The sequence below is a fragment of the Pristiophorus japonicus genome, chromosome 1 (assembly GCF_044704955.1).
Source record: "Pristiophorus japonicus isolate sPriJap1 chromosome 1, sPriJap1.hap1, whole genome shotgun sequence".
Classification (NCBI taxonomy): Eukaryota; Metazoa; Chordata; class Chondrichthyes; family Pristiophoridae; genus Pristiophorus; species Pristiophorus japonicus.
In genome coordinates, this window is record NC_091977.1 from 422,720,329 (window position 1) to 422,747,495 (window position 27,167).

The 27,167-nt window shown below is 44.8% G+C and overlaps 1 protein-coding gene across 1 annotated transcript in view; it reads left to right on the plus strand.

Annotated features, from left to right (window-relative positions):
* The first annotated feature begins 5,152 nt into the window (after nt 1-5,152).
* Nucleotides 5,153-27,167, plus strand: part of LOC139275249 (peroxidasin homolog) — an 813,818-nt gene continuing 791,803 nt past the window's right edge. Inside the window, exon 1 of the mRNA XM_070892453.1 lies at nt 5,153-5,654. Coding sequence (XP_070748554.1) covers nt 5,497-5,654 — 158 coding nt within the window. The 5' untranslated portion in view covers nt 5,153-5,496. The remainder of the gene's footprint in view (nt 5,655-27,167) is intronic.

Sequence of the window (27,167 nt, forward strand, 5' to 3'; positions counted from 1 at the left end):
ATCAACTCTCAAAGGAAAGTGTATTTTTAAAAAGGAGAGAAACCATATGATTGAGTGATCATGTGTATAAAACAAAGATGCATGCAGCAAATTACATCTGTATAGTTCTATATTAACTCCTTGAATGTCAGAAATGTGATTCATTAATACATTCATACTGTTGCATGTTGTCATCTTCTTTGCTATGCTATAAATAGATATAATTAGTGTATTTTTGAAAACATAAGAAAAGCAGTTTAACCATTATCAACTTAAGATCAGCAATTACATCCTCATATGGGGCAGTAGTTCTTAGCTTCTCAGTCTGACTCCAGAGCAGAATATGGGAGTACGGTTTGGACACTTTCTTGTCTCTCTTGTAAATTTAACCAGAAAGTTCAGGAAGATTTTTTGGTGCACTTTGGATAAAGACACTGAAAAAGGAAAACGAACTGGAGTCTGGACTTCACACTCAGACATTAAGCATGGACATAAACTTTGATAATATTCAACAAATACCCTTTATAGATTAAACTCCATAGGGAAAAGCAGCTTGGTTTGTTCCAGTATGAATATATTATATATTTATCAATCAGACTCTCTAGGTACTTCTATGTAGAATTCCTTTCAAATACTACAGGAGTTAACTAAATAATTTTAATGCAAAAGACTGAACCATCTACCTCCATTACAGAACTATTACTGATGCCCAATAACCACTTCATCTACTTCAACTCCCAGACCCACAGTTTCTCCAATGCTTTCTCCCTTCTTGAGATTCTCACAGCACAATCGAGATAACCAATATTCCAGTCTTTTCTGACGTTGTAATGGTTCAGGTTTTCCAGATGAACATTTCAATTTTGTGTTTCCCACGTGGACGCTCAGACCTTTATGTTTACCTCTTGGAGAACCTCATTATTATTACAACAAACTAGCTCTCAGGTTATGAACAAAGACAGTATTAAAACCCGAAAGGAATTTGAGCTAGTGTGTTTCCCTGATAAGAAGAACTGTGGTCCCCACAAATTTTGAATGCGATTTACCTTTAGATAAAGCAACTTGCTTCCAACTTATGCTGCTTTCCACTACAGTTGAGGTTTCAAGCTTACTGAATACATGATGCAATCCTTGCATATGACTGATATTCTTCCTTTCCAAGTTCAACTGGGTTGACGGCTGTACGAGAGTCCAACCACGGTTCTTCAGTCAATTGTGATGATCGCCATAAGATAGCCTGCCAGCATGCAGTATCTAGCCTCAGAAATGAAGAATGGCCACTTGAAAAAGCTACTACAGAATGGTCAGTGCCTGTAGCTATGGACTTCAGCACGCCAGCAGAGGAAAGGGAAGGATTTTGAAAAAAAGTTAGATATTTAGATACACGGGGCTAAAAGTTTGTGGCTGCCACGAGAGGTGCCGGTGTCACCGCGGCCTTAGGTTAACAGACGCTTAAGAATGGATGAAGCAGTACAGGAGAAAAACTCACGGGATTAATGATTTTTAGCCCAACGCTAACTTACCATGTAATGCCCTCCTGATAGTGTTAGTGCAAGCATGGGAGTCCAAGTTCCTGTCCAGAAGCGGCGTTCAATGTTCCAACTGCCTTTGGAAGCGAGGCAATGGAGCTTGCTAGGCATTGTGGGAAATTATAAGGGCAATACATTAAAAGGGCAATGCCTTCTGAACAAATAAAATAAAAATAAAGTAAAAAAGGTGCAGTTTTCAGCCTTTACTGCCTTTTTAAAAAAAATTAACATTGAAAAGAAGTCCCAAATGGAAGTCTTCAGTACTTAAAGCTGAATTCTCTTCCGAACCTCAAAAAATGGGAAAAGTGCTTCAACACCAAAACAAATGGCGCAGCAAGCCAGGGAAGGGGCATCCAGGGCCTCGCACGCAGCACTCCAGCTTCGTGCAGGGGGTCAATACTGCAGGAGAGGTCCTCTACCCACAGGGGACAGGAGGCCTTCCAGATAGAACGATGTGGCACGACATCACCGAGGCCATCACTGCCAGCAGTGTCGCCCCAATCACCTGGCTCCAGTGCCCAAAGAAATTTCATGACCTCAGATCAGTGGTCAAGGTCAGTGAATGCATCTTCAAAAGCTGTCTCCTATCAACTGCACCATTAGCCTCACATACTGCTCAATATACGACTCCCCTCCATCACCTCCCACCACCACCACCACCAATCACACATCTACCAACAATTTGTACCAATCACAGGCACACCTCCCATTCCTGGTCCCACCTCACCCCCTTGGAGGAGACGGTGCAGGACATTCTTGGCAGAGGCATGACTGAGGCCTTGGCCTGCAGCAGGGCAGAAAGGATACAAGATGCTGGTATCCTCATATGTTATCCTCTTTCTGGCATGCACCTCTTGCTTTCCTGCCCTCCCATCACCACAACTCCACCCTTGTGACTTCTTCATTTCATGCACCCAAGAAATGCAGCCTACCGAGCCGGTAGTTGGCCAAGAAGAGGGAGAGGAGAAAGAAGAAGAAATACTGTCACTTATTTTGACACTCCCAGCCACCAGCTCCTCAAGGTTCAAGGTTGACCAGCAAAGTCATATTCAATGTCCACCACTGAAAGTCAGCAGCCTTTCACTAGCCATGCTGAAAACACTGGTGAAGCACTGTATTACATCAGTAGGATAGACAAAGGCACACACAAGACATGAGCTAAGAGCACAGATTGCTGACGTTTTAATATTTGTCTACAGTGCGTGGCTTCTGCCCTCCTCAGCCTGTGATTTACCCAAGGCTGGGCTGAGGGAGGGCTGGGCGGGGCTGGGGGAGGGCTGAGTGGGGCAGGGAAGGGCGGGGTTGGGGGAGGGCTGAGTGGGGCAGGGGAGGGCGGGGCTGGGCTGAGTGGGGCAGAGGAGGGCGGGACTGGGCTGGGTAGGGCACGGCACAGGCAGAACATACTGCTCAATCTTTGTTATTTTTTGCAAGTGAGGTACTGTAATATTTTATTTACTCTCCATGTAAGACAGAAAAACCTGCATCTTTATAGCGCCTTTGGCATCCTCATGCCATCTTCCCCTGAAAGATGCGATGGTTTCTGCCTCATCAACTCCCTAGCAGCTCCCAACGAGCCTCCTCGCGTTCAATGACTTTTAAACTGATGACCCCCTCATCACTGATTACCTGGTCACTGTATCAAAACCCTTCATAATTAAAGAAAAACATGAAATCTCCTCTTGGCCTTCTCTGCTGCAGTGGAAATAGTCACAGTATCTCAAGTCGCTCCTCATCCATGATAGAGTCCTGATGAATCAGCGCTGTGTAGTTTTATCCTCTCTGTAATGGGGTGCCCAGCCCTCTCTTTAATGGGGTACTCTAACTGTGACTGACTATTGCCTCGTATCATTATCGTGGTCTACATCGTGGGCCACCCTGACCTATGTGAGAACACCACTGCAGGTGGGGGCTATAAATAGAGCTGGAGCGCCGGGCCCTGGAACATTGTGGGTGAAGGTGCAGCGAATGAGGGTACAGGGCCCAGAAGATCTGAGGGCCCAGGGGCAGCAGGGGCTTGACCACACTACGATATGTGTACACACTAGGTTCATGCAGCAGAGCAGGTCTCCAGAGCTGGTTCAAATCTTGCCACTGGATAAAGGCCTAGCTCTGTCAAGCCCGTGTGGTGGCTGATGTGCAACGGTCACCATACGTTAAAAAAATCCATGCACAGGCATCTTCCATCCCCTCAATTGGAGTTCAGGACTCGAACATCGGGTCCTTCATTGAAACATCTGTGAACTCTTGTGGAAGCAAGTCATCCTCGTTCGAGGGACTGCCTATGATGATAATGACTAAGAGTATGCATAAAGGAGATGAGTTCATTTCTTGATGTCATATTGGATGGATAGATGTATAAAGTTGGATTGGAAAGTTTGATTTGTGGTGGCTTTTATTTCAACATTGTGGTCAAGAGGATGCTGTGATGGGCAGTGACAGAGGGAAAGTAAGGTGTGGGACAAATGTTGAAAGTGGAATTGGGGTTGTGGTCATTAGGACCACAGGCGGATGATTCCATCTTGGATATTCCAGACAGAAAGGAGCTGTCTGGGTTGCATCTTTACTTCTGCTTCCTCCTCTTAAGCTTCTTTCTCTTCTACGTCTTCCTTTTCCCCTTCGAGCGGATGCTATAAATCTGAAATGACAGCATAAAATGCTGGAAATACTCAGCAGATCAGGCAGCATCTCGACCTGAGATGTGAACTCTGTTTTTTCTCCATGGATGCTGCCTAAGCTGCTGAGTATTTCTAGCATTTTTTGTCTTCGTGTAGTCCTTCCTTTACCATCCAAAGCCTTGTTAGAATCCAGCAGCACTCTCTGTGCATGTCTAAAACATTTTTAACATGTATTGCAGCAAGCCATTACTTCAATAAGGTTTTAAAAAATCCAATCCAAAAGCTTAAATGCAAGCAAAATGAAAGATGTCCCTTTAAGAGGTGCTGACAGTGTTTCTGTCAGTCTGTTGCACATTGGGTTTTCATGACGAGCTTCGGACCCTGCGCTGAACTCAGCGCTAAGGTCCAAGTTCACCGTGGTGACGTTAAGTGGACTTTGCATGCTGACTGACGTTTTAATTTGCAGGGCGATGGATCTTTCCAGCAACACTGCCGGGCCTGGGAAAATGGCAGACGGCGCGGGACCCACCACCAGCTGGCGAAAGAGCGGTGGCTGCCCTCTTTACTCTACGTTTTGCCGGTAATGGGTGGTGTTAAGCCCCTGAATTGTTAACTCTTAATATTCTAAAATGAATAGCCTGTAGAATACAATGATATTACACTGTTAATCTAAGCAAATAATAAACATCCTGTCATGAATCTTTTAGTAATTATATTTAGCTTAATTTATTGTGCATCAAGTTATTAAAATGTAAATTAAATTTCCAATGATTAGTGTTATAATTAAAAACCTCATAATGTGGTAGAGTGTATCACATTTGTACCATATTCAATCATTGTTAACATTCCATCAAGAGCACTTTGTCCAGTTTTAGTTTCCAAAATGTTTTCACAGTATCTGAGGTCAGAGCCAAAAGGAGAGGGATAAGAAAAGAACTTCTTATAAAGGCTAATGTTCTCCATCCACAATCCTAGATACAAAGATGAATTAATGTTTAGACTTGTTTGTAATGTTGAAGATTCCATCCTCTACAGTTTATAAACTGTAGGATGTATAAAGGACATTGGTTTACAAATCCCACTTAGAAGTGAATCTCTTGTCCCTCCCAAAAATCCCCCTGGCACTTCCCTTGTTTTGTAGAAACTGTACTGGTAATTTTGTGTCTTTAAATCCCAGCATTAGGACTACCCTAATCCTGGCAATGTTTTGTGGATAAAGTTGCTGGATTCTTTCTGCTCCCTGCGCTGTAATATGATCCTGGTTGTGGTCTGATTGGATGCTCAGGCTGAGTTAAACTTGCCCAGACCCCACTCACTCTTTCAGTTCAGATTCTGCAGCTCCAGGCACTGCCACTGCTCTGATCTCTCTCAGGATGGGACGCAAATGTTTCCTTTTCGTAACTGTTTTCTTTCTCCTCTTCCCTGCACTCTCCTCCTGCCCAAGCCGGTGTCTGTGCTTCAGAACTACTGTCCGCTGTATGCATTTAATGCTGGATCACATTCCCAAAGTAGCACCGCAGACTGTTATCCTGTAAGTACAGAACTTTCTTTTACAACTGTTTTGAAAGTTTGTTTCACAATCTGAGTTCAGTTAACTTCTGACTTGTTATGGTAATCATGTAGTCTACGGAACTATTAAGTCTGAAGTTTATGAAGTCGGCCAAATTAATCTCAGTTTGGGAATTTATTTAAAGATTGTTCTGGGCTGCTGAAAAGACTTTGTTTTAACTCCTGTTTTTCAAAGCTATCTGCTGTAACTTCTGTAATTTTTGCACCAAGTGACGGCTGTGAAATGAATGGGGATGTACGACAAGGATGCCAGCAAGAATGAAATGCCAGTTTAAAGGCACCTGCTGAGATTTTTTTTGGTTTTTTGTGAGAAGTTTATGGTTGTTTGTGAAAAGAGCTGCAAAATTAGTTTGTAGTGAACTTTGTGAAGCTAGATCATTTCATGCTATGGGCTGAATAAGTAGAATCTACAGTGATTGAATTAATCCTGCATAAGTATTAGCTCCAGTTGATTTCAGCTGACTGAAAATATATTTTAATAAGTAAATGAAAAAAAAAATGTTTAGAAACTGGGTTAGAAATCCACCTCGGGCGGTGGCACAAAATGGGCGGTATCGGATTGGCCGCCCCTTATACGCAGCGCCTGATATTCAGTTCCATTTCAGGCAATGGAATGAAATACCAGGCACTGCGTATAACGGGTGGCCAATCCTAGAACACCTGTGTTGCGCCACCATCCGAGACAGATTTCTACCTCACTGTATTTGTACCCCAGAAAGACACAGTCATTGTTTGGAAGTTGTCAACTATTTTCTAAAAATTGTGAGAAAACTGTACTTTATTTGCTAATGGCTTAAATTACAAACCCCTCTTAAATAATAATCTTTGGACATGCTAGAGATCAGTTGCTTATTCTATAAGGCTATGTTGACATTTGGAAGTACTACATTCTGGAAATATTGGCTAGTTCTGAAAAATATATTAAGTGTTGGAAAGCTTCTGGAACTGTGGTTTGGAATCACATTTTTCTGAGTGAGGTTTTAATCAGTCCCTTTGGTGAGTTTTAATAGAGTGAACTGGAATGATCCTTTTCCTATATTTTGGAATTGATAATCATAGCTGTTGTTTTATAAAATCATGTTTCTCAACAACTACGAACTTTGAATTGAGGGTATATTGGGCTTGGGACGAGAGCTGACATGGTTAACTTGTTACTTACCTCTCATCGCAATAATTTACGCAGCAAAGCTAGTGCTGGAATGAGGCCACTGAGGCTCCACCCCACCACACTCAAAAATTGTGTTTTGTAAACCTCTAAGATTAATATTAGTCCAGTACACAATCTCACCCTACTAAATCTATTGGTATGGTTGTTGTATAAGTGTGGTGCAAACAGGCTGCTAGTCTTACATGGGACTGAGCCTTTGATATGCTCTGCATGCCTGTAAGAAGCAGAATGCTTTTGGAGCACCTTATATCACTGTTAACTCATCCTTGCTGGAATGAAAATCTCTGGTCTGCAGTAAAGTAAATGCTACTGATCTCATATCCCATTTATCTCATACTGTTGGATCTGATAGCACACGTGTTATTAGAGGCACGTCTGTGTTTGACATATCGGCACTAGAAGCAATTTTGCTGCATCTGCCTGTGGAGAGGAAGTGTTGCTGGTAGCAAAAGTAATTCGCTGCCATTTTACATTTTACCTCCAGCACAGACCACCAATGAGCTTTTTGACATTTTAAACGCATGACATCTACCCCATTGTGTCTTAATCCAGACCCTGATAACGGCCAGACTCTCACACACAGTAGGAGGGTAAGAATTGCACAGCTTGTGGACCTTCACAGGGAGACACCTTTAACTGCTTTTGAATACACTTAGAATGCTAATATGGAGCATGGCTTTGCAAAGCTTTGGACCTACTCAGGTTGGACGAGGTGAACACCATAGAAAGAACTATAATATTTAGATATTGGATGATTTGCAGTTTAAGTTCCATTAACTGGTCCAGGATGAAGCAAAAGGTACACGTACTAAGGCCTCAAAGAGGCGTGACTCCAGAACAAGGGGGAATAAATATAAGATAGCCACTAACAGATTAAATGAAGAATTTAGAAGAAAATTCTTTACACAGAGAGTGGTGAAAATGTGGAACTCGCTACCACATGGAGTGGTTGAAGTATATAGTTGTGAATCATTTGAGGGAAGGCTTGATGGATTCCTGAAAGAGAAGTCAATAGAGGGATAAGGGGGCAGGATAGTAAGAGGTAATGAGACTGGAAGGAGGCTTATATGGAGTATGAACACTGGCATAGACCCGTTGGGCTGAATGGCCTGTTTCCGCGCTATAGATTCTATGTATGTAATTGAACATATGAGGTGTCAACAGATGCCGGGCAGAGATCAAGTGTACTTAAAGCCCATCATCGTCTGACTTTGATCAAGTGTTTAGCAGGTCTAGGTTACTACAGAGGTGTTACAATACATAGACCATGATGAGCTGGTACTTGTCTCCATCTACGTGGCAGTGCAAGCGGTGGACAAAAAGTTGTTAGCACTGTAGTCCTGACATTGTGCAGGAAGTATCAGCAGCAGTTACAGTGGTGACCACAGAACAGAGGCCAGAAGCGCAGCAGTAAGAGAATTTCCGCAATGGAGGCTTTGGCGCCAAAAAACTGATGAGCTGCCAAGGGTTGGTTTGATCCATTTAGAGAATGCTCACTGACAACCACGAGTGAAGGATTCCAAGTCCTAATAAAAGTGCACTGTTTAACACACTGTGGATCTCAGGAGAACATATCTTCATATATGAAACAGCACAGGAGCAGTTGAGAGATATGGTAACTTCAGTGGCTATTCTCTATCGCAATAAGGTGGATGAATTAACTGCGCAGATAGCTGTTAACGGATTTGATGTAATTGGGATTACGGAGACATGGCTCTAGGGTGACCAAGGCTGGAAACTCAACATCCAGGGGTATTCAATATTCAGGAAGGATAGACCGAAAGGAAAAGGAGGTGGGGTAGCGTTGCTGGTTAAAGAAGAGATTAACGCAATAGTAAGGAAGGACATTAGCTTGGACGATGTGGAATCTGTATGGATAGAGCTGCGGAATACCAAAGGGCAGAAAACGCTAGTGGGAGTTCTGTACAGACCACCAAACAGTAGTAGTGAGGTTGGGGATGGCATCAAACAGGAAATTAGAGATGTGTGCAATAAAGGTACAACAGTTATCACGGTGACTTTAATCTACATATTGATTGGGCTAACCAAACTGGTAGCAATACGGTGAAGGAGGATTTCCTGGGGGGTATAAGGGATGGTTTTCTAGACCAATATATCGAGGAACCAACTGGAGAGCTGACCATCCTAGACTGGGTGTTATGTAATGAGAGAGGATTAATTAGCAATCTTATTGTGCGAGGCCCCTTGGGGAAGAGTGACCATAATGTGGTAGAATTCTTTATTAAGAGGGAGAGTGACACAGTTAATTCAGAGACCAGGGTCCTGAACTTAAAGAAAGGTAACTTCAATGGTATGAGACGTGAATTGGCTAGGATAGACTGGCAAATGATACTTAAATGGTTGACGGTGGATAGGCAATGGCAGACATTTAAAGATCACATGGATGAACTTCAACAATTGTACATCCCTGTCTGGCGTAAAAATAAAACAGGGAAAGTGGCTCAACCATGGCTAACAAGGGAAACTGTTAGTGTTAAATCCAAGGAAGAGGCATATAAATTGGCCAGAAAAAGCAGCAAACCTGAGGACTGGGAGAAATTTAGAATTCAGTAGAGGAGGACAAAGAATTTAATTAGGAGGGGGAAAATAGAATATGAGAGTAAGCTTGCAGGGAACATAAAAACTGACTGCAAAAGCTTCTATAGATATGTGAAGAGAAAAAGATTAGTGAAGACAAATGTAGGTTCCTTGCAATCAGAATCAGGTGAATTTACAATGGGGAACAAAGAAATGGCAGACTAATTGAACAAATATTTTGGTTTCTGTCTTCACTAAGGAAGACACAAATAATCTTCCGGAAATATTAGGGGACCGAGGGTCTCGCAAGAAAGAGGAACTGAAGGAAATCCTTATTAGTCAGGAAATTGTGTACAGGTAATTGATGGGATTGAAGGCCGATAAATCCCTAGGACCTGATAGTCTGCATCCCAGAGTACTTAAGGAAGTGGCCCTAGAAATAGAGGATGCAGTGGTGATCATTTTCCAACATTCTATAGACCCTGGATCAGTTCCTATGGATTGGAGGGTAACTAATGTATTTGGATTTTCAAAGGCTTTCAAAGGCTTCATAAGGCTTTTGTCAAGGTCCCACACAAGAGATTAGTGTGCAAAATTAAAGCATGTGGTATTGGGGGTAATGTATTGACGTGGACAGAGAACTGGTTGGCAGACAGGAAGCAAAGAGTAGGAATAAACGGGTCCTTTTCAGAAAGGCAGGCAGTGACTTGTGGGGTACCGCAAGGTTCAGTGCTGAGACTCCAGCTATTTACAATATACATTAATGATTTAGACAAAGGAATTGAATGTAATATCTCCAAGTTTGCAGATGACACTAAGCTAGGTGGCAGTGTGAGCTGTGAGGAGGATGCTAAGAGGCTGCAAGATGACTTGGACAGGTTAGGTGAGTGGGCAAATGCATGGCAAATGCTGTATAATGTACATAAATGTGAGCTTATCCACTTTGGTGGCAAAAACAGAAAGGCAGAATATTATCTGAATGGTGACAGATTAGGAAAAGGGGAGGTGCAATGAGACCTGTGTGTCATGGTACATCAGTCATTGAAAGTTGGCATGCAGGTACAGCAGGCAGTGACGAAGGCAAATGGCATGTTGGCCTTCATAGAAAGAGGATTTGAATATAGGAGCAGGGAGGTGTTACTACAGTTGTACAGGGCCTTGGTGAGGCCACACCTTGAATATTGTTTACAGTTTTGGTCTGCTAATCTGAGGAAGGACATTCTTGCTATTGAGGGAGTGCAGCAATGGTTCACCAGACTGATTCCTGGGATGGCAGGACTGACACATGAAGAAAGCTGGATCGACTATGCTTATATTCACTGGATTTTAGAAGAATGAGAGGGGTTCTCATAGAAACATATAAAATTCTGACGGAATTGGACAGGTTAGATGCAGGAAGAATGTTCCCGATGTTGGGGAAGTCCCGAACCAGGGGTAACAGTCTAAGGATAAGGGGTAAGCCATTTAGGACCGAGATGAGGAGAAACTTCTTCACTCAGAGAATTGTGAACTTGTGGAATTCTCTACCACAGAAAGTTGTTGAGGCCAGTTCGTTAGATATATTCAAAAGGGAGTTAGATATGGCCCTTATGGCTAAAGGGATCAAGGGGTATGGAGAGAAAGCAGGAATGGGATACTGAAGTTGCATGATCATATTGAATGGTGGTGCAGGCTCGAAGGACCGAATGGCCTACTCGTGCACCTATTTTCTATGTTTCTATGTTTCTATCATCAAGTAACCCTTCACAAGATGCCTCCCTCAGTTCGGGGAGAAATTAGAAGGAGGGCAGAGTATAATGCAGAAATTCACCAATCTCGTGGCATAAAAATGGCAGATTAATATAATGGGCCAGGTTTTGCTAAACGAATAACTACGTTTGAACGATTCTCGCCATTATTAATGCACAAACTGGCCAGTAACTTGTGGCGGGGAAGAAATGCATCGTGAATTGTGAATCAGAACAACTTGCTGACCCATTTGTGCCTCTGCTATTAGCTTTGCAAAAACAACATCTCACACTTAACCTCCCCATGATTTCATGACGTCATTGCATTTGCACATTAATTGCCCATTAAACTCACCACAGAAAGTTAAATCTTGTAATTATCAGCACGAGTGGAACAATAGCATAGACGTTATGTTACTGGACTAGTAATCCAGAGGCCTGGACTAATGATCCATGAGTTCAAATCCCACCAAAGCAGCTGCGGAATTTAAATTCAGTTAATTAAATAAATCTGGACTACAAAGATTAGTATCAGTAATGGTGACCATGTACCTAGCGGATTGTCGTTAAAAACCCATCTGGTTCACCAATGTCCTTTAGGGAAAGAAATCTGGTCTGGCCGAGATGTGACTCCAGACCCACAGCACTGTGGTTAACTCTTAACTGCCCTCTGAAATGGCCTAGCAAGCCACTTGGTTGTAACAAACCGCTACAGAAAACAATGATAAGAATAAAAACCAGACGGACCACCCAGCATCGACCTCGGCACCGTAACCCAGTTGACCCTGCAAAGTCCTCCTCAGCAACATCTGGGGACTTATGTCAAAATTGGGGAGCAGTCCCACAGTCTGGTCAAGCATCAAACTGACGGATGATCAAGCCAATGTCCTAGACTCCTCCATCACCATCCCTGGGTAAGTCCTGTCCCAGCGGCAGGACAGACCCAACTGAGGTGGTGGTACAGTGGTATACAGTCGGGAGGGAGTAGCTCTGGGAGTACTCCACATTGACTCCAGATCCCATGAAGTCTCAGGTCAAGGTATCGCCCTCTCTCAGCTGATGAATCAGTACTCCTCCATGTTGAATATCACTTGGAAGGACCACTGAGGGTAGCAAGGGCACAGAATTTACTCTGTGCGAGAGAGTTCAATTTCCTTCACCAAGAGTGGCTTGGTAGCTCCACGACTACTGACTGAACTGGCTGAGTCCTGAAGGACAGAGCTGCCAGACTGGGCCTGTGGCAGGTGGTTCAGAGAACCAAAACAAGGGAAAAACCTACTTGACCTCGTTCTCACCAATCTACCTGTCGCAGATGCATCTGTCCATGACAGCATTGTGATCACTACACAGTCATTGTGGAGACTAAGTCCCATCTTCACACTGAGGGCACCCTCCATCGTGTTGTGTAGCACTACTACTGTGCTAAATGGGATAGATTCAGAGCAGATCTAGCAACTCAAAATAGACATCCAGGAGGCGCTGTGGTCCATCAGCAGCAGCAGCAGCAGAATTGTACTCCACCACAATCTGTAATATCATGGCCGAGCATACCTTTACAATCAAGCCAGGGGACGAACCTGGTTCAATGAGGAGTGCAGAAGAGCAGGTCAGCAGCAACACCAGGTGTATCCAAAAATGAGTTGCCAACCTGGAGAAGCTGCAACACAGGACTACATGCATGCTAAACAGCAGAGGCAATATGCTGTAGAGAGAGCGAAGCGATCCTACAATCAACAGATCAGATCAAAGATTTGCAGTCCTGCCACATCCAGTCATGAATGGTAGTGGACAATTAAACAACTATTGGGAGGAGGAGGCTCCATGAATATCCCCATCTTCAATGATGGCAGAGCCCTGCACGCGAGTGCAATAGACAAGGCTGAAGCATTTGCAACCAACTTCAGCCAGAAGCGCCAAGTGGATGATCCATATCGGCCTCCGCCTGACATCCCCACCATCACTGAAGCCAGTCTTCTGCCAATTCGATTCACTCCATGTGATATCAAGAAGTGGCTGAGCGCACTGGATACAGCAAAGGCTATGGGCCCTGACAACGTCCCAGCTGTCGTGCTGAAGACTTGTGCTGCAGAACTAGCCACGCCTTTAGCCACGTTGTTCCAGTACAGCTACAACACTGGCATCTATCCGACAAAAATGTGGAAAACTGCCCAGGTATGTCTGCCCACAAAAAGCAGCACAAATTCAATATGGGCAATTACCGCCCCATCAGTCTACTCTCAATTATCAGCAAAGTGATGGAAGATGGAAGCTATCAAGTGGCACTTACTCACCAATAACCTGCTCACCGATGCTCAGCTTGGGTTCTGCCAGAACTACTCGGATTCAGACCTCATTACAGCGTTGGTCCAAACATGGACAAACGAGCTGAATTCCAGAGGTGAGGTATGAGTGACTGCCCTCGATATCAAGGCAGCATTTGACCGACTGTGGCATCAAGGAGCCCTAGTAAAACTGAAGTCAATGGGAATCAGGGGGAAAACTCTCCACTGGCTGGAGTCATGCCTCGCACAAAGGAAGAAAGTTGTGGTTATTGAAGGTCAATCATCTCAGCCCCAGGACATCGCTACAGGAGTTCCTCATGGCAGTGCCCTCGGCCCAATCATCTTCAGCTGCTTCATCAATGACCTTCCCTCCAACATAAGGTCAGAAGTGAGGATGTTCGGTGATGATTGCACAGTGTTCAGTTCCATTCGCAACTCCTCAGGTAATGAAGCAGTCCATGCCCACATGCAGCAAAACCTAGACAACATTCAGGTGTTGGGCTGATAAGTGGCAAGTAACATTTAAGCCACACAAGTGCCAGGCAATGGCTATCTCCAACAAGAGTCTAACCACCATCCCTTGACATGCAACGGCATTACCACTGCTGAACTCCCACCATCAACATCCTTGGGGTCACCATTGACCAGAAACTTAACTGGACCAGCCACATAAATACTGTGGCAACAAATGTTATGTCTGTAATGCACTTATCAATGATTCCACGAGGCAATGTGTTCTACTCAAACTGTAGTGACCTTGATCCTTTATTCGTAACTCCAGAATGAGGCACAAGCCTGGTGGGCAGCCTTTTATACTGTGCCCTGCACACCTATGCAGGTGACCCTCAGGTCTCCCATCACAGTGCCCTCTGGTGGACAGCCTCTGCCACAGGTGCAGGAAACCCCGGCCTGCACCAGTTGCACCCCCTCGTAGTGCCAGCATAGTTTATACACAGTGTAAACCTTATTGATAGTACGTCAGGTAACAAAACTCCATCTTATGCAACTATACAGTAACTACACAGAGAGTATATCTATAGTCTGCATATATAACACAGACCTCCTGAAGCATGTCTTGGGCGACATGGCAGCAGTGTGAGTTGGCCAGACCTTTGCTGCACTGCACCACGGCTGGTCTGACCGGACTGTCAGGAACGGTGGGTTCATCCTCGTGATTGACAGCGAGGTCGATTGTTGGTTGGGTGTGTGTTGGTGGATCGTCGATGGTGATGTCCTCTTCAAGTTGTTCCTGGTTGTCAGTAAATCGCAATTTGGTCTGATCTAAAAGCTTTCTGCATGTTTGGCCATTTAACAGTTTGATTATAAAGACCCTAGTCCCTTCCTTCACTAAAACAGTGCCAACAAACCACTTGGGACCATGACCGTATTTCAGGACAAACACATGGTCATTTACATCAAAGACACGTGAAACAGCCGCGCGATCGTGGTATATGTTCTGCCGGTGTCGCCGGGTTTCTACGTGATCATTAAGATCCGGGTGAACTAGGGAGAGCCTGGTTTTGAGGGCTCTCTTCATTAACAATTCTGCCGGGGAACCCCGGTGAGCGAGTGGGGTCGTGTCCGGTAGCTGAGCAGAATGCGAGACAAGCGGGTCTGCAGGGAGCCGTCCGTCACGCATTTCATGCTCTGCTTGATTGTTTGGACTGCCCGCTCCGCATGATTGTTAGACACGGGCTTAAACGGAGAAGATCTGACATGCTTGATATCATTGCGGGTCAAAAACTCGTTGAATTCCGAGCTGGTGAAACACGGTCCATTGACGCTGACAAGGACATCAGGCAAGCCATGGGTCGCAAACATGGCCCGGAGGCTTTCAATGGTGGCTGTGGACGTGCTGGATGACATGATTATGCATTCAATCCATTTGGAGTAAGTGCCCACAACTACTAAAAACATCTTTCCTAGAAAGGGGCCGGCAAAATCCAGGTGGATCCTGGACCACACTTTGGAGGGCCATGACCACAGACTCAGTGGAGCCTCCCTTGGTGCATTGCTCAGTTGCGAGTCCGAGTCCAAGTCCGAGTCAATGCCGGGCCACCAAACATGTGACCTGGCAATTGCCTTCATCATGACAATGCCTGGGTGGGTACTGTGTAGGTTGCGTATAAACGTTTCCCTGCCTTTTTTTTGTAAAACCACGCGATTACCCCATAAGAGACAATCCGACTGGATGGACATTTCATCTTTGCGTCGGTGAAATGGCTTAATTTCATCTTGCATTTCCCCGGGAACGGCCGACCAGCTCCCATTTAGGACGCAACTCTTTACTAATGATAGCACAGGATCCTGGCTGGTCCAGGTCCTGATCTGGCGAGCTGTGACAGGTGACCCCTTGCTCTCAAAAGCATCCATGACCAGTAGCAAGTCTGCGGGCTGCGCCATTTCAACCCCAGTGGTGGGTAATGGCAGCCGGCTGAGAGCATCGGCACAGTTTTCAGTGCCTAGTCTGTGGCAGATAACATAGTCATAAGCGGATAATGTTAGTGCCCATCTTTGAATGCGGGACAAAGCATTGGTATTTATTCCTTTGCTCTCTAAAAACAGCAAAATGAGTGGCTTGTGATCAGTTTCAAGCTCAAACCGAAGTCCAAATAGGTATTGGTGCATTTTCTTAACTCCATATACACATGCTAACGCCTCTTTCTTGACCATACTAGAAGCTCTCTCCGCCTTAGACAGACGTCTAGACGCTTATCCAATCGGCTGGAGGTTGCCCGATACATTGGCTTGCTATAACACACAACCGACCCCGTACCATGAGGCCTCACAAGCTAGCACTAAATGTTTACATGGGTCATAGAATACAAGTAACTTATTTGAACATAGCAGGTTCCTGGCCTTCTCAAAGGCTGTGTCTTGAGATTTGCCCCAAACCCAGTCATCACCCTTACGTAGCAACATGTGCAAAGTTACTAACAATGTGCTCAACCCGGGTAGAAAGTTACCAAAATAGTTGAGGAGTACCAGGAACGAACGCAGCTCCATCACATTCTGTGGTCTGGGTGCATTCTTGTTGGCCTCTGTCTTTGAGTCCGTGGGCCTAATGTCGTCTGCTGCAGTCTTTCTCCCCAAAAATTCGACTTCTGACACCAGAAAAACACACTTGGAGCGTTTCAGCATGAGTCCCACTCTGTCTAGGTGACTTAGAACCTCTTCCAGATTCTGTAGATGTTTGATGGTGTCACAACCAGTGATCAGGATGTCGTCTTGAAACACAACGGTGCGCGGAACAGATTTCAGCAAACTCTCCATGTTTCTCTGGAAAATGGCTGCAGCCGAGCGAATTCCAAAAGGGCACCTGTGGTATATAAACAGCCCTTTGTGAGTGTTGATGCACGTCAGTCTTTTCGAAGATTCAGCCAGCTCCTGTGTCATGTAGGCAGATGTTAGGTCCAACTTGTTGAGCGACTTCCCCCTGGGCTAAAGTTGCGAATGGGTCACCACCTTGGGCAGCGGGTACTGGTCCTGTAGTGAGACTCGGTTAATCATTACCTTGTAGTCTCCGCAGATTCTGACCGTGCCATCGCTTTTCAACACGGGAACAATTGGACTGGCCCACTCATTGAACTCGACTGGCGATGTGATTCCTTCGCATTGGAATCTGTCCAGTTTGATCTCGACTTTCTCTCTCATCATGTATGGAACCGCCCGAGCCTTGTGATGGACGGGCCGTGCATTGGGGCCTAGATGGATCTGTACCTTGGTGCCTGTGAAGTTGCCGATGCCTGGATCAAATAGTGAGGGAAACTTGCTCAGCACTTGAGCACATGAGGCATCATCCACTGAAGATAGTGCTTTGATGTCATTCTAATTGCATCTAATCTTTTCTAGCCAGCTTCTGCCGAACAGCGTTAGGCCATTGCCTAGAACAATCCACAATGATAGGTCATGCACAGCTCCATTATACGATACCTTCACTGCCGCACTTCCAATGACTGGTATGAGCTCTTTGGTGTAGGTATGCAGCTTTGCATTCATCAGGCTCAGTTTGGGCCTTTGTGCTTTATTGCCCCACAGTTTCTCGAAAGCCTTCTGACTCATTATTGACTGACTCGCACCCACGTCCATCTCCATGGATACTGGAACTCCATTTAATTTGACTTTCAGCATTATAGGAGGGCTCTTGGTGGTGAAGGTATGTACCCCATACACTTCTTCCTCGGGTTGACTTGCCTGTATTGCATGATCCACGCCAGATCGATCATCCTCTGCCACGTTGTATGTCGAAGCACATTTGCACATTCGCTGGAGGTGTCCCATCGTTGCGCAGCCTTTGCACACGTAGTGCTTGAATCGACATTGATGGGCCCGCTGATTACCTGCAGCGCCAACATGGTGCTAATGGATTCACATTCACCCTCGATGGCGGACTCTGAGTCTTCAGAGATCTTGCAGCCGCAGACGTATAGGCCCTGCCATATGCAGTTTGGCCTGCTAGCGATGTTATTTTATGCACAGTACTTGCCAGTGAGCTTCGATGTTGAGAAGATATCTGTTTGTTTGGTGTTATCGTCCATGGCCATGCTTGTCTGCGCGATCGCGATGGCCCTATTCAGGTCTAGGGTTTTGGCAGCCAGCTTTCGAAGAATGACCTCGTGGCTGATGCCCAGCATGAAAAAGTCCCGCAGCATTTGCCCCAACGCAGCTCCAAAATCGCAAGGTCCTGCGAGGCCTCTCAGATCGGCAATATAATCCACCACGTCCTGGCCCCTGGAGCGATGGTGCGTGTAACAATGATATCTGGCCATGAGGATACTCTCCTTCGGCTTCAGGTAGTCTCGAACCAGTGTGCACAACTCTGTATATTCCTTCACCGCTGGTTTTGTCGGTGCGAGCATCTTCTTGATGAGACCATATATTTTAGGCCCATTGACCGTGAGGAGAACCGCCTTGTGCTTGGCTGCGTTAGTGTCTCCCTCCAGCTCGTTGGCCCGAAGTACTGGTCGAGATGCTCGACGAAGGCTTCCCAATCATCACCCTCTACGAATCTCTCTAATATTCCAACGGCAGCCATGGTTGCGTGAAGGTTCGTATTCTGTTACTCGTCGGCAATTGTTGTGTATAGAAGAACTCCACGAGGCTGAGTACTGTGAGTTAACTTAGTGTGACCTTAGTCTTCTTCATTACAACTCCAGAGTGCCTAAACAACATGGCAGCCAACCTTTTATACTGGCCCTGCATATGTGTGCAGGTGACCTTTAGGACTCCAACAGTCGCACCCTCTGGTGGCAAGTATTACATAGTTACATGCATAACAGCTGTAAAGCGCTTTGAGACGTCCGGTGGTCGTGAAAGACGTTATATAAATGCAAGTCTTTCTTTATGATGTTGCTATTCAGTTAAATTCAGTAACGTGTTAACTCCCAACAACACAGGAGCTATCTGGTTATATTGATGAGGCCCGTTAGCTGGGACCAGATGAAATTGCACCTATGATGCTGATTCAAAACTTCTCTAATATTCATTTGTGTTAGTTCTCTCATGATGCTTAAACATCTTCCTCTCCTCTGACATTCAACAAATCGGAATTGGTGTCCAGTGATCCATTGTAACTCCCTTCCTGCACAATTCAGCAGGAGTTTCTATTGTTTCACATTTTACAAGACCTTAACAAATAATTTTTTCTTCATCTTTTTAGTTATCTTCCAATGGGAGTAAGATTTAGTAGAAACAGAATTTTTCACCCATTCTAACAGTGTTATTCATCTGTTTATTCAGATACCTTTGGCTGCAGAGGTAAATATGCCAGAGACCACCCCTGTATAACAAGTGTGTCTAACCTGTAGACTGATGGCTACATGCAGTCCCTGAGCTCTGTCAATTGGCTCTCAAAGTCAACGCACTTTCGTCCTTGATGTGCTTAATTCTTACTTGCTAGTTTGTACTGTTCAAATTTTGTGACCCCCGAGGATTGGAAAGAACTATTTATAGTGTCGTTGTCCCGGTAGTGGAAAAATCCTAACTCAGCGCATCAAGATCTGATAGTATCAGCAACTCGTGATATGTGAAAATTAATGGCAACTTGGAGTTAAACTTTATAGAACAGAATTTCCACTGGGGTTCCCCTGATCATCTGACAGAAGAAGATTGGAAGAAATCCCAGAGAAATGATAAATGGCTGTTAGCACTGTTTCTCTGAAATCTCTGCTCAAGTTATAGTGAGAGATTGGGTCAAGCTCCACAGAAATCCCAGATGTATATATTGCTTCCAAAGCCACATGGTATACACTTATACGGCTCAGGAAGGCAAATGTATGAATACCCTTACTTTATAACATTTAAGATAGTGTAATCTATTAGTGGACTAGTTTCAATCGCCATGGGGGGATCGGAAATGAATTTTATAGCTTTTTTTCCCCCCAAATTGGCCTAGGTTTTTATCTGGTTTTTCAACTCTCTTAGGAAATCACAGCATGGTTGGGTGTGTAGGGTAATCTCCAGCCCACACTCACTCACTGTGTCGGGTGTGTAGGGTAATCTCCAGCCCACACTCACTCACTGTGTCGGGTGTGTAGGGTAATCTCCAGCCCACACTCACTCACTGTGTCGGGTGTGTAGGGTAATCTCCAGCACAAACTCACTCACTGTGTCGGGTGTGTAGGGTAATCTCCAGCCCACACTCACTCACTGTGTCGGGTGTGTAGGGTAATCTCCAGCCCACACTCACTCACTGTGTCGGGTGTGTAGGGTAATCTCCAGCCCAAACTCACTGTGTCGGGTGTGTAGGGTAATCTCCAGCCCACACTCACTGTGTCGGGTGTGTAGGGTAATCTCCAGCCCACACTCACTCACTGTGTCGGGTGTGTAGGGTAATCTCCAGCCCACACTCACTGTGTCGGGTGTGTCGGGTAATCTCCAGCCCACACTCACTCACTCTGTCGGGTGTGTAGGGTAATCTCCAGCCCACACTCACTCACTGTGTCGGGTGTGTAGGGTAATCTCCAGCCCACACTCACTCACTGTGTCGGGTGTGTAGGGTAATCTCCAGCCCAAACTCACTGTGTCGGGTGTGTAGGGTAATCTCCAGCCCACACTCACTGTGTCGGGTGTGTAGGGTAATCTCTAGCCCACACTCACTCACTGTGTCGGGTGTGTAGGGTAATCTCCAGCCCACACTCACTGTGTCGGGTGTGTCGGGTAATCTCCAGCCCACACTCACTCACTCTGTCGGGTGTGTAGGGTAATCTCCAGCCCACACTCACTCACTGTGTCGGGTGTGTAGGGTAATCTCCAGCCCACACTCACTCACTGTGTCGGGTGTGTAGGGTAATCTCCAGCCCACACTCACTGTGTCGGGTGGGTACTGTAATCTCGAACAAGGTAATGTAAGTGTGTGGGACAGACTGGATTGGCCAGAGGGCCTTTTCCTGTCCATCATTGATTATAATAATTCTGCAGCATATACTTCTTTAATAATTCAGCTGCTGCTACCAATCTATTATAACATTTCAAGCACAGTCTCATGAAATCGTAGCTGTGAGCAATAATAGTGATAGTTAAAGTGTGTTAAAAGTTTTAAGATTCATTGCCACCGCTGAACCTTTCTATTAATTAAAGGTTACTATTTTGGGTTCTAATTATAAAGTGAAAATCTAATTATAAGAATGTACAATTTATAGTTCACTATGGAGGGCCACAATGTTATCTGTTAATCAGACCTAATAAAATGTTGTGCAATAAATTACAAACAAATGCATAATGTGAGCCAAACATCGAATTCCAATGCACAATATTCCTAACTCACACAGTACAAAATTCCAGATCCAAGAATACTGTACCCATGATCCAAAAATAATAATTCTTGACAAATATGTTTTTCATTAAGATTTAACTATAATAAGATCTTAAACACTTATTTACCTCCTATGTATTTCGTTAATATGGCCCCTAATTTCACCACGATTATGCACCATTTTTTAGTGTCCAAACGTTTTTTGGTGTCAAATCCTCACTTTCCAATTTTCTACAACGTTTGTACACTGGCGCAGACCATGTGTGCCAGTTTAAAAATTTTTACCGCAGGCATGAGTGAAAACAGGCTCGGGCGCCGTTTTTGTGCAGTTAAGCGATTTTGGCCATCCACGATTCTTTTCAGCACAGCGCACACTGCCAAAAATCCTCGAAAAATAAAAACCACCAGTGAATTTCAGGAAATCTGCGCAGCGCGCAAAAGGACATTGGGACCAGGCAAAAGAAGACAAAATAAAGTACAAATGCATGGATTTTTTTTGACAGGATACTCTGAAAATAACTCGAAAGTAATTTCCGAGTTTTTGGTGCGAGACAATTTAATAAACAAATGTATAAGTTTTTCAGAGGAAGAGAACGGAAATAACTTTGCTGGGTTCTTTTTCACCCAAATCGTGACTGTCCACCCCAATATAATCGTTGCTGGCCAGGTTCCGGGCACGGGTCGGGGGAGTGCCAGCTGGGTAGGGTCGCAGGCTCGGCCAGACGCAAGCACCAGAGCCCAGGCTGCTTTTGAAGCTGAGCATCGAGTTGTTGTGCTTGTGTCCGGCCGAGCTTGCGATCCTGCCTGGCCGGCACTCCCTCGACCCGTGCTCGAGCTCGGTCAGCATCCGAAACGGGACGTTTTGTGCACAGGCACAGCAGCAAGCTAGAAATCACCATTTGTCACAGGTGACCCAAGAGAATCACTGCACAAACAAACAAACAAACGCATGCGCAGATCAGGGTGTGGTCCGATCTGGGGCATCACCCAGCCTTGTGGAGCAAAGCGGCGAGGAAAGGTGTCAGTGATTTAAGTATTTATCTGCATAATATCAATAATAATGGGTCCAATTTTTAACATGCCTGATGTGATAAGGGCGTTGGCCATTCATGGCATGCAGAGGCGGCGAATAATTTGACGCCGATATCAGGGAGACCGATTGGTGGGGAGGAGGCCTTACCCTCAGCGAGTCTATAGGGAGAGGCGCTCATATCTGCAACTGAGTGAGGCAGACTGCGTTTGCAAGCTGCGATTTAGAAAGGAGGTCATCACTAAGATCTGCCAACTAATCAAGGCAGACATACTGCCAAGAAGTGGAAGGAGGACTGCCCTACCTATAGAATAAAGGTAACAGCGGCACTTGCGTACTATGCTATGGGATCATTTCAAGCTTCAACTGGGGACGTATGCTCAATTTTGCAGCACGCCACCCATTGCTGCATTTGTGAGGCGACTGCTGCACTGTCTGCCAAAAGTGATCAGTTCTTCTCTTTCCCTATGACCACGCAGGCAATGAGAAACAGGGCTGTGGGGTCCTCCAGAATTGCTGGCTTCCCCAAGGCACAGGGTGCCATTTACTGTATCCACATCGCCTTGAGAGCACCCTTGGAAGATTCCAAAGTTTATCGCAACAGGAAAGGGTTCCACTTCCTAAATGTGGAGCTGGTGTGCAACAATCTGCAGCGGATCATGGCAGTGGATGCCAAATATCCTGATAGCATCCATGATGCTTTCATCCTACATGAGAGCATTATATCTGCGATGTTTCAAGAGCTACCAGAAGGGCAGAGCTGGTTGCTTGGGGACAAAGGTTATGGGCTCGCCACCTGGCTTATGAGCCCTGCCCCCCCCACGCAAACCCAGCACTGAGGCAGAGCGTCAGTACAATACGTCCCACAAAATGACATGGAGCATCATAGAGAGGACAATTGACATTTTAAAGCAGCGTTTCTGATGCCTGGACCACTCATGAGGCTTCCTGCAATACTCTCCACACCACATCACTCAGTTCACTGTCATGTGCTGCATGCTGCATAACTTGGCCATCATGAGGGGATAGGTACTGGACATTGAAGATCCTCCTGAGAGGAGAAAGAGGGATGAGGATTTGGAGAAGGCTGACGAGGAGGAGGAGGAGGAGGAGGAGGAGGAGGAGGAGGAGGACCAGCAGCAGGAGAAGCAACCACCTCAAGCCGCAGGACGACGGCGGAGGAGGGTGGGATAACCAAAGGGATCTCGGGCCATTGCTAGAGACTTGCGTCAGTGGCTAATCCGTGAACATTTTTTTGCCTGAAGGCTACAGTTGATTATAGTGTCGCACCATGTTGACTGTTTATACCTGTTTGTGTTGTGTTGGTTTATGTTGGTTAAATTCACAAAATAATGCACTGATTCTGGTTAAATTAAAAGAATATGTTTATTATACATTTGTACATTTGTACTTAACTTTAATAAAACATTTTACTTTTCAATAAAGAAATATCAAACTTTAAAATTTTCCATTAACATGTATCAAACTTTAAACTTCTTGCAAACTTTAACATTTTCAATTCACAAAACTTTATTGTATCAAACTTTTCTATTAACAAAACAAGGAACAGCAAGATACAAATATTTCTCCTCCCCCTTATTCAATGACCACTAGCGTGTAGTGCCTCTCTTGCCTGCTCTGGTGCCTCTACCCGTAGCCTCTTCTGTTGGTGCAGCAGACTTCCTCGGCCCCACCCCCCGTGAGCCCATGGTTAGATTTTTTTGTTTTTCGTTGGTGGAGTTGGACAGGGGCAGACCTAGTAGATACCTCTGTAGAAGGCCTGGGTTCGTCTTCATCTTCTTTTTCAAGCTGTGGATCACCCTGCGGCACAGTCCCTGAAGTTGGTCTGGGGATGATTTGAGTGGCAGCAGTTGATGCCACCAATTGGTGTTGTTGAATGACAATCTGGGCGTGATCCCTTATTGCAGCAGCTACCTGCAAATTTCCGTCACGTATGTCAGACAATTTCCCCATCAGCTGTCCTGACATTGTATTAAATGCATCCACTATTCCCTCCCTAATCTGCCCGCCAGTGGTGGTCCTATTCCACCAGACAGTGTTGCTACTTCTCCTGACAGTTCCGCAATTTCTACCCTCACTTCACCCATGGTGTCCAGGAGCGAAGTGGTTAGCTACATACTCTCCTCACTCATCCCGATGATCTGTATCATGTCTACCTGCGCTTGTGGTTCAGCTATCCTTTCCACCCTCCTTCACTGTTTCCCACCTGTGCCTTGCTCCTCGACCCTATTGGGCATCCCTCTCACAGGTGTGCATTGCTGAACCACACTGGGACACACTTCCTGATCCATGGGCTCCACTGGCTGCAGGTCCAATATGACCATTTTATCAGTGGGGGGATCTTCATGCTGGCCTTCATCCTGATTGTCCTGCTCAAAATCAGGACAGAATTCTAGACTCTACTGGATGTCCTTCGGATGCTACTTCTGCTGATACATCTGCTTGTCCTTCTGGTTCACCTTCTGTGTTTTCCTCACCCGCAGCTGCTGCAAAACATATCGAAAACATCCATTAAAGCCTAACTAGCCCAAGCAGTATTTAGCCAACCCACAGTGCACATTGCAGGGCTTACCCTGTCTCTTTGACCTGGGCCCAGTGTCCACATTGGTGGTGGATCAGCTCCGGTGAGCTTTAATCAAAACAGAGATCCTCTGTTCCAGCTGACTCAGTTGCAGCTTACTTGGTGGACCTCCACCAATATGATTCCTGAACTTTGCATTCTTCAACTGCAAAAATGAAAATAGAACTTTTTAAAGAGAGGATCCTTTTGTGTGGTGGCCACACACACACACACACACACACACACACACACACACACATTTACAAATGTAATTTCAGTGCATACTTACTTTAACTAATTGTCCTAAGTCCTGCCACTTTTTCAGATGCCTACCGATTCTCCGGGTGATGGCTACTGCATTGCACTCTACAGCAATATCATCCCAAAGTTGAGCCATTACAGCAGGATTTACTTTTTTTCGCTTTTCCGCCTGAGTTGCCAGCAGATCCCATTTCCTCTCAATGATATCTACCAGGGATACCACTTTGTGTGGGAGAAATCGAACGTCCCTTCCTTCTCCTCCTTCGAATTCCTCTTCCACGTCCCTCTCAGCCATGTTTTGCAGGTGTTAATGCTCAAAATTGCAGAAAGATCCAGCCAGCACAATCCGATCACAAAAGGAAAAATAATCCGATCACAAAGGGCTCTTTAAAAATGTCTGATCCAGACCAGGAAGTTTCTTTTTTCGTGCAATTTTTAGCGCGGATTTGAAGCACCGCCGCCCCCCCCCAGATAACTTCTCAGAACGCGGCGCCAAATTCAAATATTTGTTTGGCGAAAGTCCCGATTTTTTTCTGCTGCGAACGTACACAAAAAAATTGTATGTTAACATGTGCAGGTGCCAAAAATCCATCAAATGGAAAATAGGGGCCTATATATTTATATCCATAAAATGGCATACATATATTTGTAAAGTCATTGTACAGATTATTACAGACTATATATGGAAGGTTACTTCAGTATTTTGGATGAATAGATTAATACATTAAGGTTTTTGGCATGGATCATATACTTGCTGGGGCAGTGTACTTTTAAGTGATTAATTTATTTGTTTAGTTATGGGCCCTTAGGATCATTTGGGCTATGGTTGGGGAGGAAGTAAGTAATGGGATTCTGCTACATGGATTGGCAGTGTTATAGGATTAGCTCATCACTCCTTGCTCGGGGTGGTGGACTGCATTTCATTTATTTCTCTTCCCATGCTGATCTACTTTCCCTTCAGGTGTCGGGGGGTGGAGGGTAGATTTCTGTTCGTGGGAAGGAGATACTTGCATTGCCTAGGCCTCCAGGAAGGGGCCTTGGACCACTTGGTTCTTCTTGAGTTACAGGCAGAAACCATGCATCACCTGTTTATACTGGCATATGTTGTATGGATACTTTACACATATTTTGTTGTGCGAAGAGTTGTACATGATAGGGGAAGGGTGAGAAGAAATGTTCCTTTTTGTAGCTAATGATGATGAAAGTTATTTATAGACAGAGTGGAATCAATATATCTGAAACTTGAATGTAATGTAACAAACACATTCAAAGTACAGTCCCCATTGCTTACAGCAGGCACGTTGGTGTCAATGCAATTTTCCCATTAATTGCGCTGGCCGCTGTAACCAAGAATTATTTTTAAAAAGCCGTGTACTGCTAAGTGATTTACTCACAGCACAGGTTTCAACTTTACTTTCAATATGGCAAAATTGTTATTGCTGTTATGACAAATATTTCAGACCCAGCTTGTGTTTTCCAATTATGTTGACTACAATATATTCACGTTTAAGTAAGCAAATTGAGTCGCTAAAGAAGTACCGTAAAAAATGTAAAGACTATCAATTCTAAATAAAAGGCATATTTCTGACTACTGTTAGTGATGAATTTCCTAATCCATTACAGATCTTTCTTAGAGTACTGAGTCCAGCAGACCAGATTAGTAACAGTTTATGCCATGAAGGAACACTGGCTTTGTGGAAAAAGTTCTTGGCTATCTTCCCATTTGTTGAAAACATATAATACGATTATGTACATTATGTCAGACCATATTATTATGTCATTTGCACGTGATATTATTCTGCAGGAAATGAAGCACGCCCTTCTACAAAGAGACGTGCTAAACATTGTTTTCATAAAGATTCTAACCACTCATTGCCAATCCAATTGACATGGATGGTTTTCACAGCTCCAGGATGATCTGTGTAAGATTTCTAAATCTCTGGCATTAAATTGACAGCATGACCGATTCTTTTAAAACAGTTTGGAATTGTTTATCAAGCATACACACACATGCACATCTATCAGCAGTCGTCAGCTATCCTACGGATCGACTTAGTTACAACAGATACAATGATGTTATAACAATGAAGGTATACTTTACTTTTCTCTGGCAAAGCATACGGCCTGCTTCTTTG